General features: G+C 37.5%; 1 protein-coding gene across 5 annotated transcripts in view; it reads right to left on the bottom strand.

Annotated features, from left to right (window-relative positions):
- LOC143227800 (uncharacterized) overlaps nucleotides 1-17,885 on the bottom strand; it is a 100,733-nt gene that overhangs the window by 18,338 nt on the left and 64,510 nt on the right. For all 5 annotated transcript variants that reach the window (XM_076459044.1, XM_076459043.1, XM_076459040.1 and 2 more), the window contains 2 exons: nucleotides 12,093-12,248; nucleotides 1,977-2,160 (listed from right to left, as the gene is read on the bottom strand). In XM_076459044.1, the coding sequence (XP_076315159.1) occupies nucleotides 1,977-2,160; nucleotides 12,093-12,248 (340 nt within the window). The remainder of the gene's footprint in view (nucleotides 1-1,976; nucleotides 2,161-12,092; nucleotides 12,249-17,885) is intronic.

Below are 17,885 nucleotides of genomic sequence, written 5' to 3' on the forward strand. Positions count from 1 at the left end.
CCGTGATAGCCAATTGTGTTACGACTTAAAAAAAAGGGCTTGTTTTGAATATAGCGCTGAATCAACAGTTTGGTACACATGACGCTAAAGATATTTTTGGCGATACTTCCTATACTGTATCCAGGGGCAGACTATGGACTTGAATACCTGGGGCACATTTTAAGAGAAGCTTTCAGAACTGAAATAAATACAATTCAATGCCATTTCTAACGACAATTTCAAAAATATACAAAACACAAGCGATGGGTAGATAATATACAAAATACAAATTCTGATATTTATAATAAATATAAAGTAACAACAAATATTTTCATGTCTGAGTTTATAATGAAGTAACAAGTTGTAAAAATCATGTTAAGGAAGGATTACAAACAAACAAGTTGTAAAAAGCATGTTAAGGAAGGATTACAAACAAACAAGTTGTAAAAATCATGTTAAGGAAGGATTACAAAAGATTTCTATAATTGTTTGTTTTTTTAATTTCCCGCAAAGCTACACGAGGGCTATCTGCGCTAGCCGTCTCTAACTTTGCAGTGTAAGACTAGAGAGAACGCAGCTGGTCATCACCATCTACCGCCAACTCTTGGGCTACTCTTTTACCACCAAACAGTGGGATTGAAGTAACTTTATAACGCCCTCACGGCTGAAAGGGCGAGCATGTTTGGTGTGACGGGGATTCGAACCTGCGACACTCGGATTACGAGTCAAGTGCCTTAACCAACTGGCCATGCCGGGCCGCCAGTATGTTAATCAAGGGGATATCCAGTTTCTATCAGCTGTGTTCACTGCGGGGAATCGAGCTACAAATTTTAGAGTTGTAAGTACTTAAACTCCCTACTGTCCCACCATTTTTTGAAGGATTTTTATTTTCTCTTAGTCGATTGGGGGGAGCTTCAATTCGGAGCAGTTAAACACATTTTTCCCCTTTAATCCAGCATGATCTCATCGCAACAATCGGCCATCTTGTAAGGTCGAACTTCGGATACTCTAGTCAACAGAGAATGGTAATGGAATACGTAATTATTCCTGAAGCGTGTGTGTTTTTTATAGCAAAGCCACATGGAGCTATCTGCTGAGTCCACCGAAGAGAATCGAACCCCTGATTTTGGCGTTGTAAATCCGAAAACTTACTGCTGTATTGGCGGGGTATTTCTGAAGCGAACCAAGCTGTATCGGTATTGGTGAAACTTTCAAATAAACCCTAATCACTAAGGTGATGGAAACTGTCCATTTGACATGTTTTATTGTCCTACCCTCTAATAATACCTGAGCTACTATTAATTAAAACTTTCAGTATCATTGAACAACAACATTGATCATTAAAATTTCACTGTTTTAACCACAATTTCGCTTTTTCCCTTTTTGTAAAATTAAAAGCTTTACATAAATACTGCATTCTACTCAATAAAAAATGCTTCGGCCCGACATGGCCTGGTGGTTAAAGGCGCTTGAATCGTAATCCGAGGGTCGCGAGTTCGAATCCCCGTCATACCAAAAATGCTCGCTCTTTCAGCCGTGGGGCGTTATATATGACGGTCAATCCCACTGTTCGTCTGTAAAAATGTAGCCCAAGAGTTGGCGGTGAGTGGTAATCACTAGCTGCCTTCCTCTGGTCTTACACTGCTAAATTAGGGATGGCTAGCGCAGATAGCCCTCGAGTAGCTTTGCGCGAAATTCAAAAACAAAATAAACAAATCCATTACAAACTGAACACGAATGCTGTATCTATCAATATAAACTATAACATCTTCTGTTATTACAAGTACAACCTGTTTTGATGTATAACATTCTCTAGAATTTTCAGTTTTATACGATATATAATATTGTACAAATACAATATTATTAATAAAGCGATAAAATAAATTGCAGTTGTCAGTAAAATAAAAGTATTACAATACTCTAAAGATCTGCATTAACAACAACAACAACAAATAATTCTTTCTCAACCAACAAACTGATGCTGAAAACATAAATACCATCCACTTCACGCATTTCAGTGCTCCCATCTGGGCAGCAGCGTGGATTGGAGACATTCCATCTACTGCTCGCAGGGAAAGCGAGCCACCAGCGGCCGTCACCAAATACTTGAGAACATCCAAGTGTCCTTCTTGGGCCGCCAGATAGACAGGGGTCACATTATTCTCCATCTGTGCATTGGCGCTATTTAAATAAAAACGTGACAGTATTATAAGGCAATAAAGCAAACTGTTCTTTTCTCTACCATGTTGACGCTTCGTAAACAAGGCTTGCAATACAAAATAACATGTAGTGTTGTGGGAACACAATATAATTTATACAGTGATAAACAACAATCGCAGAACCCAATCTTATTTCATAACAATCGCCAGTAAAATAAATAAAATATCATTGTATAATATCATGTCGTTTTTACTACGTAAGAAAAAATACTTAAAACTTGTACATTATATACTATATTTGTATCTATGGCAAAGCTGTTAAGGCTGTTTGCTGTTCGTATCTAGTTTTGAGCCATTCATCAGAGGGAAGTCTACCAACCAACAGCAATCTACCATCCGCCATAGACGCTAAGGGATTCACTGTCGCTCTTATAACGCATCGACAGTTTAAAGTAAGTGGAACATTATGATGTAGCGTATGGATTTAAACCCGATTCGCCAGCTCTGAAATCCTCAGCTAACTCGCCCCCTATGTTTATTTGTGTGTACGTGAGCGTGTGTGTGTGAGTAATTATTACAACTGTATCTCGTTTACTTGAAAACCAGTTTATACATTAGTCAATAGATGATGAAATCGCCAATACTATTTTCCAATATGCGGCAATTCTCTCTTCGAGAACTGAAAAGACGTGATTGCTTTGAGACAATTCTTCTTCTGTGAATTGAGTTCTCTATAAAATATCGGCTGGCTGCTTATTTCACAATAATCTTGACTGCAGTACTCAAAAGGCCTGCTGACTGGCCATGCTAATATATACCCCTAGTCCCCACCCCTACTACCGTTCCATGATTTTTAACATGTCCCTTAGGAACCAAGGGGAGTCCCTACACTACAGTTCATTAAATATTAAAAGTTCAATCCGGAAACAATCTTGTAGCTTTGACGTATTTTTTTCAAGGCAAATTTTGTTTTCTTAATTGATAAGTTTGTGAGTGAAATACAGCATTGTCAAGTCTACATGCTATATAGTATTAAGGCCTACCCACTGATAGTAAACTCAGTATATATCAATATCCATACTATATAGTACTAAGGCCTACCCACCGATAGTAAACTCAGTATATATCAATATCCATACTATATAGTACTAAGGCCTACCCACCGATAGTAAACTCAGTATATATCAATATCCATACTATATAGTACTAAGGCCTACCTACTGATAGTAAACAGAGTATATACCAATATCCATGCTATATATTATTAAAGCCTACCTACTGATAGTAAGCTCAGGATATATCAATATCCATGCTATATATTATTAAAGCCTACCTACTGATAGTAAGCTCAAGATATATCAATATCCATACTATATAGTATTAAGGCTTACCGACTGATAATAAACTCAGTATACATCAATATCCATACTATATAGTATTAAGGCCTACCCACTGATAATAAACTCAGTATACATCAATATCCATACTATATAGTACTAAGGCCTACCCACTAATAGTAAACCCAATATATATCAATATCCATACTATATAGTACTAAGGCCTACCCACTGATAGTAAACTCAGTATATATCAATATCCATGCTATACAGTAGTAAGGCCTACCCACTGACAGTAAACTCTGTATGTATCAATATCCATGCTATACAGTACTAAGGCCTACCCACTGATAGTAAACTCAGTATATATCAATATCTATACTATATAGTACTAAGGCCTACCTACTGATAGTAAACAGAGTATATACCAATATCCATGCTATATATTATTAAAGCCTACCTACTGATAGTAAGCTCAGGATATATCAATATCCATGCTATATATTATTAAAGCCTACCTACTGATAGTAAGCTCAAGATATATCAATATCCATACTATATAGTATTAAGGCCTACCGACTGATAATAAACTCAGTATACATCAATATCCATACTATATAGTATTAAGGCCTACCCACTGATAATAAACTCAGTATACATCAATATCCATACTATATAGTACTAAGGCCTACCCACTGATAGTAAACCCAATATATATCAATATCCATACTATATAGTACTAAGGCCTACCTACTGATAGTAAACAGAGTATATACCAATATCCATGCTATATATTATTAAAGCCTACCTACTGATAGTAAGCTCAGGATATATCAATATCCATGCTATATATTATTAAAGCCTACCTACTGATAGTAAACCCAATATATATCAATATCCATACTATATAGTACTAAGGCCTACCCACTGATAGTAAACTCAGGATATATCAATATCCATGCTATATATTATTAAGGCCTACCTACTGATAGTAAGCTCAAGATATATCAATATCCATACTATATAGTACTAAGGCCTACCCACCGATAGTAAACTCAGTATATATCAATATCCATACTATATAGTACTAAGGCCTACCCACCGATAGTAAACTCAGTATATATCAATATCTATACTATATAGTACTAAGGCCTACCTACTGATAGTAAACAGAGTATATACCAATATCCATGCTATATATTATTAAAGCCTACCTACTGATAGTAAGCTCAGGATATATCAATATCCATGCTATATATTATTAAGGCCTACCTACTGATAGTAAGCTCAAGATATATCAATATCCATACTATATAGTACTAAGGCCTACCCACTGATAGTAAACTCAGTATATGTCAATATCCATACTATATAGTACTAAGGCCTTCCCACTGATAGTAAACTCAGTGTATATCAATATCCATGCTATATAGTACTAAGGCCTACCCACTGATAGTAAACGCAGTATATATCAATAAAGCCACATTCTTATCATCATTAATTAAGCAACTGTTAATCTTTTACGCTTCTGTTATCACATTGTTGTGTTTAACTTTCAACTGAGATACGAACGATTTCATCTGCTGTTTGGTGAGGGAAGTTCGAAGCATCACGATAGTCAGCAGTGGGATGAGTAGACAGGAACACTATGAAAGCAGTTACAAGCATGATATTGTACTCGGTTTGCTGTACAATATCAAACAAAGTGCTTCTAAACGGTTCCTGAATATCACTGAGTATTATTTGGAGACTTGGCTGTTAAACTTGTGATGTGTTGACTAATTTAAGTCATGTCACTTTCCGCAGCCCAAATGCTAAAAATGAGCAGAAAATGCATTCTTTCTACCCAAAAATATAAAAAAAAATTCAGTTAAAATTAAGAAACGCAAGATTAGATAGTATTTTGTTTGGGTTTTTTTCAACAAAAATGTCCACCTTCTGGCTCGTGAAGGAACTATTAAAATTTTCTGTTAATGTACAGCTTTGCAAGATTTTTCTATATATTTCATACTTATAAGTTGTTACAAAAACTGTGTGCGGGTACCGCCTCCAAAATTATTTCCTAGTACTGCATGATGTTTGTGGCGAAGCTTACCCCTGATTGTGTAACAAGTGTTTGATTGACTATATTATCCAGAACAGGTGGAAACCACACTATTGAAGACATGACGTGTATAAGGGCACTTTTTGAAATTAAAGACACTTAAAATATTTCTAAATTATTATATGTGATAATATTCAGTGTGACATTCAAACAACTAATGTTCATTTTGACAATTAGTTTATAGAAAACCCCAGTCAGTGCACTTTACAGAATTATTATACTTTGTTTAGTTTGTTTGTTTTTTAATTTCGCACAAAGCTACACGATGGCTATCTGCGCTAGTCGTCCCTAATTTAGCAGTGTAAGACTAGAGGGAAGGCAGCTAGTCATCACCACCCACCGCCAACTCTTGGGTTAATCTTTTACCATCGAATAGTGGGATTGATCTTCACTTTATAACGTCCCCACGGCTGAAAGGGCGAGCATATTTGGTATGACGGAGATTCGAACCCGGAGTTGAGTGCCTTAACGCCCTGGCCCAGCCACGCCCCAAATGTAAAGTAACAGGTGGACGATATTTATATATCTTTTTCTCAAGAAATCCATTCACCCATTAGTATTCACAACCGGTGAAGATTATCTTGATATAAACATTTGCTTGATAACAACAAAAACTTACGTAAGGTTAAAACCAACAAGAATTAATAAATGAGTAAGCGTTAAAAGTGTCTAAATTATTCATTTGTTTATTTTTGACAAAATGTTCGCGCAAATTTATAAAATGATTATCTGGGCATAATCATCCTTAATTGTGAAATTATAGACTAGAGGAAATTCAGCTGATCAACCGCATCCGTCGCCAAATCATTTAATGCTGTTGTCTGACGAAATCGTGATGTATGACTGTCACTTTTATAGCGCACATGTAAAATCAAAGTGGGGGACGCGTTTTTACACAAATGGGCTGTGAGCCATGAGCCCTCGGTCCACTCTCTGGTTTCTTTTTCGAAGTTCAAATTTAACACTGTTATAAAGTCTTAAGATATATTAAAGAATTCTTACCAAAATGCAGATTATAAGGCCTACTATTTCTAGCTTGGCCTTCAACCTATTGCATGCAGTCGGTGACAACTTAATTTGAACTTTTCGTGAAGAAAATAAAAATAACGTAATCTGAGAGTCGCAGATTCAAATCCCCGTCACATCAAAAATTCTCCCCCTTTCAGCCGTGGGGTGTTATAAAGTGTCAGTCAATCCCACTATTAGTTGGTAAAAGAGTAGCCAAAGAGTTGGTGGTGGGTGGTGATGACTAAGCTGCCTTCCCTCTAGTCTTACACTGCTAAATGAGGGATGGCTAGCTTAGCGCGAAATTTAAAACAAACCAAAAGAATAAATAAAAATAAGGTGCGCGCACTTGTGTATGCGCGTATATACATTTGTTATTGTAACTTCATACAAGACCAAATTTAAAGTTGTTGTTGTTACACGTGTGCTTTTTTGTAACGAGAATGTGTCACCAAACTCTCTTTATAGATTAATTATACAAGTATAAATTCAGCCTATTTTCAGCAATATAGAAATCACTAAACGTTGGAAAGCAGTACAACAAAATTGCTAATATTGGACGATTATATTTTTCATAACCCATCAAACTGTTTTCTTGATCTATTTTTTTTGAAAATTAAATTACAGTTCAATGTGGAAAAATAGCTGCCTTAGGATAAGATATGTAAACATTATGGTTAAAGTGAACGACCTGTCGAAGAACCACGAACAAAGTCATGCACTATATCACACGAAATTCGCGATGACGTTAAACTTGGGGTTGTTAATATTACTGTGTGCGTGCGATAGACTAGCCGCGTTGTAAGTTGTTGGTGTAACGAAACGGACGAGTTGTGATACTGAACGAAGCACCACCTAGTAGTGCTTTGTGGTTTACATAATATAGATCTGAGGTTGTTGGGTTTTTTTCTATGCCTCTAATGTAAGAAATAACTGTTAAAGATTTCTAAAGAGGACTGAAATGATAATTATGAACGTCAGGAGTCTGATTTTGATTTTGTTTTGAATTTCGCACAAAGCTACACGAGGGCTATCTGCGCTAACCGTCCCTAATTTAGCAGTGTAAGACTAGAGAGAAGGCAGCTAGTCATCACCACCCACCGCAAACTATTGGGCTACTCTTTTACCAACGAATAGTAGGATTGACCGTAACATTGTAACACTCCCAGGGCTGAAAGGGCGAGCATGTTTGATATAACGTGGTTCGAACCCGCGAACCTCGGATTACGAGTCGAACGCCTTAACCCACCTGGCCATGCCGGGCCGAACACCCGGCCCCAACATCTAAATTTTAGGCCTCATTACATCAGAGTATCTGAATTAATAACTTTATCTCCACCAGGATACAGTTTGCTGGTCTCACCTAATAAGATTTGTCGTCGGTAGTTTAACAAACAAAGCTTCAAAAATACATGTCGAGATTTAATACTAGCATAAATCAAAAAATATGTGTGCACGTGTATCAAACCTTGGAATGTGGATCACTGATAAATGTGGGAAACATTACAAAATCACGTGTCAACATGATCCATTATGAATTATGCATAATACTATTGTATCAACACTGTTGTGACATCAATTATGAATAACGCTATTCAATCAACATTGTTACGTCATGAATGATAACTGACACTACTATGGAAACAAAAACCAACAACACTGAACTAGCTAGCTGACTAACTAAATTGACTCATAACGCGGTACATGATTGTAATAAATAAGACATATGGTTTGATATCAAACATATGTTTGATATGGTTGTATCCTATATTGTTAAGTTACAAATGTTTCGTTGTGAAAAGTAATGTGATGGGCGTGGCCATATATTGTCTCAGGAACTGTCTATACTGTTTGGAGAACAGTCTGAACGTATATACGGTTAGGACAGAGTGAGTAAGTCATAAGCTTTGACTCCAGTTTTCTCACACACGAGATAATGACTGCAGATATTATGCCCCAGTGCCAGGTTGACATGATACTAAAGAGGGAATTAATAAGCACGAGGCCAATGCAAAAATATCCGTTATTTTGTCACTCAGTAATTCCTGTCAGTTCACTCGAATTCAGCAGTTGGTGACTACACCGTGGATAGCAGGATTTAAACTATTGGCACTCGGGTTTCCCCCTACATTACAGGTAGCGTGTCTGGCAGTGAAGTATCCTATTGCTAGAGATGTCTGAGTGTTGTCAGACAAGTCAACGTCACGTGCTCTGTTCCCTCTCATTCACATGTTCGAATTTGTGTGGGTGATTTCAGGTAAGCTAACAGAATGGCTTGTAACTTGCGGTAGTGATTGTTCCACTGTAAGTTGTCGTAATGTGTATTACGAATATTGAGCTGCCATGGTTATACCAGTCTTTAGGTCACCATGTGGTAAGAAGTTAAGGCCAGTGACAGTGAACTCTTCATAGTTACAGTATTGAATGTATAGAATCTAATAAAATTATGAAAGCATCCCAAGACAGTATCTGCTTTCACTGATCCTTTGACACCTATCATAACGTGAAATTGGGTGAGTCTGTTTGTTTGTTTTGACTTTTGCTCAAAGCTACACGAGGGCTATCTGCGCTAGCCGTCCCTAATTTAACAGTGTAAGACCAGAGGGAAGACAGCTAGTCATCATCACCCACTGCCAACTCTTGGACTACTCTTTTACCAACGAATAGTGGGATTGACCCTAACTTTCTAACGCCTCTATGGCTGAGAGGGCGAACACGTACGAAAATAACACTTGATGCAATGTTAGGGTTAGTTGCAGTTAACTTTAGTACAGGTACAAGACATCGATTCTGAGACATGAACTAATCTCTTGGTGAGACCTGTCACAGTGTTCAACCACCTGGATTATAGTAAGGTGTAGTGTTAGGGCGGATGAATCTCTAGAATATCGGATCAATGACCAACACCACTCAGACTCGTAAGCTGTGTCAGATAGTGCCACTTATCCTGGGATGTTGAACAGATAATCTAGAGTACGGAAGCTTGTTTTTTGTGTGATTTTTTAATTCGCGCAAAGCTATACGAAGGCTATCTGCGCTAGCCGTCCCTAATTTAGCAGTGTAAGACGAGAGGGAAGGCAGCTAATCATCACCACCCACGGCCAACTCTTGGGCTACTCTTTTACCAACGAATAAGGGGATTGACCGTCACATTATAACGCCCTACGGCTGAAAGGGCAAGCATTTTTGGTACAACGAGGATTCGAGCTCGCGAGCCTCAGATTATGAGTCGAACGCCTTGAGTCACCTGGCCATGCCGGACCTAGTATGGAAGCAACAGGATGCCTGGTTACTGGTTAAAAGCAGGGAGGCCTTACGTAGGCTAATGGTCTATTGACTTTCACCTGCCTTGTTTGGCATGACAGGGAGTAGGACAATGTATTTTATGTATATTCAGTATAAAAGTTGCTATGACTTACAAAGATCTCCGTTAATAATTTGACGTTAAAACAGTAACTTACACAAAACATGACTCTTTAGACAGATTGCGCTCTCTTTCGGTACCTACCTACATTCGGAAATACCTACATTTCATTGAAAACCGACAGATATAATTTTTAACACATACTTGAGTCCATCATGAGGTAATTCGTTGGTAGCACAAATTAGGCACCAGTTCTTTCAATTTCACCTTATGATTTCCATATATTTGAAACAAAGCTTCAAGATGTGTCGTTAAATTAACAAAGCAAATTACAATAAGTTGATAAATGCTGACATACCTTTCTGTCACGCTTAGAACGTACGGTAGATATAAAAAAAACACATTACATAAAGTTTTATATCTCAACAATATGCATAAAATATAGCCTTCAGCTATAGACGCAGGAAAACAACCAGCGCCATCTGATGGTGCTCAATCTAAGTAAAGCCGACAGCAAAACTGTCGTTGTTATATCGAATAGTAGTTCATAATAGAGATCGCAAGGAAATGCACCAAACCCTAAGAGGACGTTCCAGCAGAAAGCACCTTGAACAGTGGAGATTTAGTTAACACAACACTTTAAAGCTTTTTACTATTTACTTCTCATGATGCACAAAAAATCACGAGTGTTAGACTTTTTAGCCCAAATTTAGGTTTCCCATAATTTCAGTCCTCATCGAGCGGTGTATCGAAAAGAACCTGCTAGTATCTCAGTAAAAAAAAATCAGAAACCAAATTTCCAGTGATACAGGCCTTCAAACTTACCGCTAAGCCACGAGCAGATGATTTTGGTTTGTTTTGAATTTCGCACAAAGCTACACAAGGGCTATCCGTTCCTAATTTAGTAGTGTAAGACTAGAGGGAAGACAACTAGCCATCAACACCCACCGCCAATTCTTGGTCTACTTTTTTACTAACGAATAGTGGGATTGATCGTCATATTATAACGCCCCCACAGCTGAAAGGGCGAGCGTGTTTGATAGGACAGGCATTCGAACCCGCCACCCTCGGATTACGAGTCCAGTGTCTTAACCACCTAGCCATGCCGGACCTAAAAATAACTGAAAACACCTGTAACATAATATAAGACTAAAAGTATGTACATATCTATATAATTCCCAGGACAGCAGTTCGCCCCAGAGAAAGTGTTCGGGGCTGTGTGATTTTGTTTCTCTAGTTAATATAGTCCTCTCTTCATGCACGTAGACAGGGAGGGGGTGTGGTTACATTCTCTGTTGCACTATGAAACATATATTACAATTAATGTTTCACTACTTCAGAACTCAAATTCCAAAAGAAACACCTCTCTTTATATATTTTTGCCTACGTCTTCACAGTTCTGTTACTTGGTTGAAAGTGAGATAAAGTCTTGGTAGTTGACTGACTGTCTTTCCTTTTTGTCTGTATCTCAAAATGAGGGAAGACTTGTAGAGACAGGGTGATGTTAACTGACTTTCTTCCCCTTTTGTCAGTATTTCAAAATAAGGGAGGACTTGTAGAGACGGAATGATGTTGACTGACTGTCTTCCCTTTTTGTCAGTACCTCAAAATAAGGGAAAGTTGTACTTCAATCCTAGGGGTCTCTGATATGGTCATTTAGTGCACGTGCGCACAGAAAGTAGTTCAGAGTTAAAATATCAATACTGGTTCGCTGATACATAAATACAAACAGTTTGAGCACAGAAAGTTGTCAAACTTAGCATGGAGGAAAATTCAGCATCAAAGAAAAAATGCGCTGATTTTGAAATTTAAAGAAAAGCCTGTGTCATATGCATGAAGGTCGAGTTAACAGAAAATGTTAAGTGCAATACTTTCCCCCCCTCACCATCCAGTTCGGAAATGTCTTCTTCCTGTAGAGTGTAGTGCAGTTTATCTAGTGGTGAGATTAGTCCCCATATTTGAGTAATGCATAATTGAAACTGGTTCAGAAGCAACAATCATCCAACTTTAAACCTAGCTGCGAAAAGGAAAATTTTGGTGAGAGTTGTAATCATATTACTCGAAAGAACTTTGTTTTGGAATAAATTAACCAATGAAATAAGAAGGAATCTAATTAACTAATTAGACTATAGCTAATGACTTACCTGAGCTTGGGGCAAGACTCCAGTAACAGCTTCACGCAGTCCAGACATCCTTTCGCCGCTGCGTAGTGCAGAGCTAAAGCACCAGTGCTGGTTTTCTCCAGAACCGGCATCTTGGCCTCACGGAGCAGCCACTTGACAACGCTTCGACGGCCGTATCTAGGAGAAAATAAAAAACTTAATAATAACTAATTCTAAACCAAACAACAAATGAGCAGGAGACAAAAGAACAGTTAGAGAACAAAAGATCTGTCACCAGACGCCAGTGAGAAAGAACACACTTCTAAAATTTGAACCTAGTACCAGACTGACTTACACAATAAGTGTGACTACAACAACCCAGAAGAACGTAGTAATAGACCGGTTTACAGAACAGGTGTGACAACAACAACTCAAAAGAACGTAGTACTAGACTTGCTTACAAAATAGGTGTGACTATAACAACGCAAAAGAACGTAGTAATAGACCGGTTTACACAACAAATGCGACAACAACAACTCAGGAGAACGTGGTATTACACCTGCTTACAGAATAGGTGTGACAACAACAACCGAGAAGAACGTAGTACTAGACTTGCTTACAAAATAGGTGTAACTATAACAACCCAAAAGAACGTAGTAATAGACCGGTTTACACAACAAGTGCGACAACAACAACTCAGGAGAACGTAGTACCACACCTGCTTACAGAATAGGTGTGACAACAACAACCGAGAAGAACGTAGTGCTAGACCTGCTTACACAATAGATGCGGGCTATAACAGTCCAGGAGAACGTAGTGCAAAAATTGATTTGTCTAAAATGTCACTTAGCTCTAGTTTTCCTAGTATGTACGTATAACTGTAAGATATGTTTTAATGCAAGTATTATACGATTGTATGTGAAGAAAGTGATGAAGTGTAAACTGGATGTTGTGCGTGTTATGTTTCCTTAGTTACGAGTGTCTCTATAGGTGATTGTTTCTGTTTAATAGAAATATACTGTTGTTAACATTGGCTACTCCTAAGTTTGGAAGGTTTTCTTCCATGGTACAGTTGGCTCCATGTACTTACGCTGAAAGGTTAGTTTGCTTATTTGAGAAGTTCGCGCCAAGTTTTGTGGTGACAATCTGCATTACCGGTCCCTAATTCTCAACTGATAACTACAGAAGAGACGCCTAGTCATGCGCACTCAAAGCCAACCATTGGGCTATTCTAGTCTGAATACTTTGTATTGGGTCACTCCTGCAGTACACACACGACTACAATGTGCGAAGAGCGTCTTCGTGGCAAAAGAATCACGAATCCTTGAATTGCCATGTAATCCAGGCATGCCAATCACTAAAACACGCTAAAACATTATTATATTTGAGTAAACAGTAAAAAATAAAATCGTATAAAATTAGCAAAAAAGAAAAACGAGGAAACAAAGAAAACTCACTCTAACAGACAGTAACTTATAATTTTATTTACTATGATCCAGGTGTTTATTAGTAATAACATATTTATACAACTTTACGACACTCTAACAGACAGTAACTTATAATTTTATTTACTATGATCCAGGTGTTTATTAGCAATAACATATTTATACAACTTTACGACACTCTAACAGACAGTAACTTGTAATTTTATTTACTACGATCCAGGTGTTTATTAGTAATAACACATTTATACAACTTTACGACACTCTAACAAACAGTAACTTGTAATTTTATTTACTATGATCCAGGTGTTTATTAGTAATAACACATTTATACAACTTTACGACACTCTAACAGACAGTAACTTGTAATTTTATTTACTATGATCCAGGTGTTTATTAGTAATAACACATTTATACAACTTTACGACACTATAACAAACAGTAACTTGTAATTTTATTTACTATGATCCAGGTGTTTATTAGTAATAACACATTTATACAACTTTACGACACTCTAACAGACAGTAACTTGTAATTTTATTTACTATACAACTTTACGATCCAGGTGTTTATTAGTAATAACACATTTATACAACTTTACGACACTCTAACAGACAGTAACTTGTAATTTTATTTACTATGATCCAGGTGTTTATTAGTAATAACACATTTATACAACTTTACGACACTCTAACAGACAGTAACTTGTAATTTTATTTACTATGATCCAGGTGTTTATTAGTAATAACACATTTATACAACTTTACGACACTATAACAAACAGTAACTTGTAATTTTATTTACTATGATCCAGGTGTTTATTAGTAATAACACATTTATACAACTTTACGACACTCTAACAGACAGTAACTTGTAATTTTATTTACTATGATCCAGATGTTTATTAGTAATAACACATTTATACAACTTTACGACACTATAACAAACAGTAACTTGTAATTTTATTTACTATGATCCAGGTGTTTATTAGTAATAACACATTTATACAACTTTACGACACTCTAACAGACAGTAACTTGTAATTTTATTTACTATGATCCAGATGTTTATTAGTAATAACACATTTATACAACTTTACGACACTCTAACAGACAGTAACTTGGGATTTTATTTACTGTGATACCAGGTGTGACCTCTAACGGTCGCTAACCGCCTTCTTTAGCCTTGAAACTCACCTACCTGTAGAACCAAGGTTCATTGCTTCGGAGAAAGTGCACTAATAAGAATGTGGTGGAGTTGATGTGAGCAAATAAAAAGGGGTGGAACAAGAAAAAATGTGGCAACATGGAATTCATTAGCGTGGTTGAAAGGAATCTCAAATCAATGTTATTAACGTTCTTTTGTTCGAGTACTTGAAAACCATTCCCCTGTCATTGCTTTGAAGGAGCAAAGAACTTGTTCACATATCAGTCCTGAACACTCTGTTAAGGTCAAGATGACACTTACATAACACTACAGAATTCTTAATAACATTATTACGTTTTCCTCTCACGGGATTTTTGTGGCAACTGACACGAACACCAACTACTTTGGTTCATACAGGTTTTCCGCACAAGGATATCGAAATTAAATTATTTTACGTGACATTAATTGTTAATTGCTAATTGGATCCCAAAGTAACTTTTTTTGGTATTTCTAGTTTGCTTAGAAACCTTACTTTTTACATGACTGAGAAACACGCATGAGCACAAATAACTTAATCGACTACCAAGCGGATTCCTTTGTCAAAGTGGGCGTGACGTGGCCCGGCGTTTAACGTGTCGGGCGCGTTTTTGAGAGTCCGAGGTTCGTAATGTATTGCTCCTGAATACGCTCCACATTTTCGGTTGTGGGCGAAATGTACAGAAGTGACAGCCCATTCCGTAATTCAGTTCAATGAATCGAAGAAAACCCTAGTGCTGATGAGAATTCCTAGATGGTTGCCTTCCTTCTGGTTGCTGTTTCAAAATTGTGGATGGCTAAACCTAATCCTTGAGAGGGGGATCTCTGACCTGACCGTTTAGCCACATGCACATAAGACGACGTAGAAATTATTAGTCTTACAGACAATAACATTTGTCTTCATCTGGAGAGCCAGGCGCGGCCTATTAATTTTGCGTTCTCGGGTGAATTCGAAGGTTCTTTGTAGCTCGCTACCGTAGTGGGCCATGGGTTCAATATAAGAATGACATTTTGGATTCTTTAGAATTTTGCACAAAGCTTCACGAGAACTATCGACCTAGCCGCCCCTAGTTTAGCAATGTTAGCTTGAGAGAAGACAGTGAATGAACACCATTCACGACAAACGCTTAGGCTACTTTTTACCAACAAATAATGGGATTGCTCGTAGCATTATAACGTCCCCATCCTCTGGAGAAGAATTACGGTTAGTTTCTACTACTGGAACAGAAAAAAACTAGTTCAGAAATTGGCGGTGATGTTGTCGATTAGCTGCAGGCCCCCTCTGCTCTATCAATTTATAAAAAGGAACAGCCATACCCAGATAGACCATTGCGAATCTTTGCGCAAAACTCATACAAAACAAAAAATTTAAGATCGTTTTTGTTGTAGTTTTTTGTGTTATCGACAGTGATGTTATCTCTCTGATAGGTTTAGTATGATTTATAAAATATGGAGAATCAATAAGTGTGATAATATTTAATTTTGAAATCCTGTTATTATCTGTATCATTCAAAGAAGTGTGAGGCAATCCATCATGTTTCGCTGTTTTGGGTTTTTTTATCTCTAAATCATTATAAGCTCGGTTTCTACGACAGGAAAATATGTACTAGTTTCACAACTGAAACATATTTTTACTCCTGACTCATAACGTTAACCTAACAGGAAGTAAGACTGCATAAATAATCCGGAAATGCACACGTTTATAATGTTTCGCTTGAACTTTGTTTGTTTGTTAAAACTACAATAAAACTAGGAAGTGTTAACGGTAGTGACAATTTTAGTGTAATTATCACTGAAATAAGTTCTTTTTTCTAACGATGAGGCCCGGCATGGCCGGGCGGTCTGAGGGTCACAGGTTCGAACCCCCGTCACACGAAACATGCTTGCCCTTTCAGCCGTGTGGGGGCGTTATAATGTGGCGGTCAATCCCACTATTCATTGGTAAAAAAGTAGCCCAAGAGTTGGCGGTAGTTGGTGATGACTAGTTGCCTTCCCTCTAGTCTTACACTACAAAATTAGTAACGGCTAGTGCGAAATTAAAAAAAAAAAAAAAAAAATCTAGCGATGAATCGTATTATATATACTTGCGTAAATTTATCTTTGGTGATACGCACATAGTTACTGGCACTTTATAAAAACGCTAATACAATGGCGTATCATCACATATGATCATAGCGCTGAGGGCGACATGCATATTAATGGTTCATCATGGCGAATTCTTCACACTTGGACAGTACAGCGCCAATCCATATAAATTAAAGTTGGTCGATTATATGTCACATCTCTTTCCATACATAAATCAAGCTTATATTTATGAAAAGGAAACATCTTACCCAAGAGAAATGGGCATATTCCCTAGTATTGTTAATAGAAATAAAACACAATGATTTGAAGTTTACAAAGACTTAAAGCTTCCAGCCACGCCTTGAAATCAACAGCTGTTTTCTTGAGAAAAATGATGATTGAAGAAACTGAAATTAGAGCAACAATAAGAATGTGTGACAGAAATGCAAAGCACGTCCTATTTGGACGACTATCAAGAAATGGATACGAGGGAAGGTTAGCCACGGTATAGCGGCTCATAGAATGGCTCAGTTTGTTTGTTTTTTATATGTACAAACTTTTACCTCATAGCTCCACCATCTCTTCGCTAATCTGAGAACTAATTACACCAAGGTCTTAAAGATTAATTTACTGCCAAGAGCTGCGGCTGTTGAGGATTCCCTCTTGTTAAGCTTAAAGCTACATAATGACCTAACTGCGTTCTGTGCACCTACGGGAATTGAATCCCGGATTTTTAGTTCTGTAAGTATAGAAAGTTGTTGCTTACACACCGGGGAGGAACATGAAGTGGAAATATATAAAGTACGAAGGTAAAGGATTGTTTGTTTTTTGAATTTCGCGCAAAGCTACACGAGGTCTATCTGCGTTAGCCGTCCCTAATTTAGCAGTGTAAGACTAGAGGGAAAGCAGCTAGTCATCACCACTCACCGCCAACTCTTAGGCTATTCTTTTACCTTCGAATAATTGGATTGACCGTCACGTTATAACGCCCCCACGGGTGAAAGGGAGAGCATGTTTGGTGCGACGAGAATTCGAACCCGCGACCCTCAGATTGAGGGTCGGAGGTAAAAGACAGGTGCACGATAAAACTTGAAATAAGGACATGTTGAGTTATTCACAGTCGACATTCACTAAGTTAATAAAAATG

The sequence above is a fragment of the Tachypleus tridentatus genome, chromosome 10 (genome assembly GCF_004210375.1).
Source record: "Tachypleus tridentatus isolate NWPU-2018 chromosome 10, ASM421037v1, whole genome shotgun sequence".
NCBI classification, from domain to species: domain Eukaryota; kingdom Metazoa; phylum Arthropoda; class Merostomata; order Xiphosura; family Limulidae; genus Tachypleus; species Tachypleus tridentatus.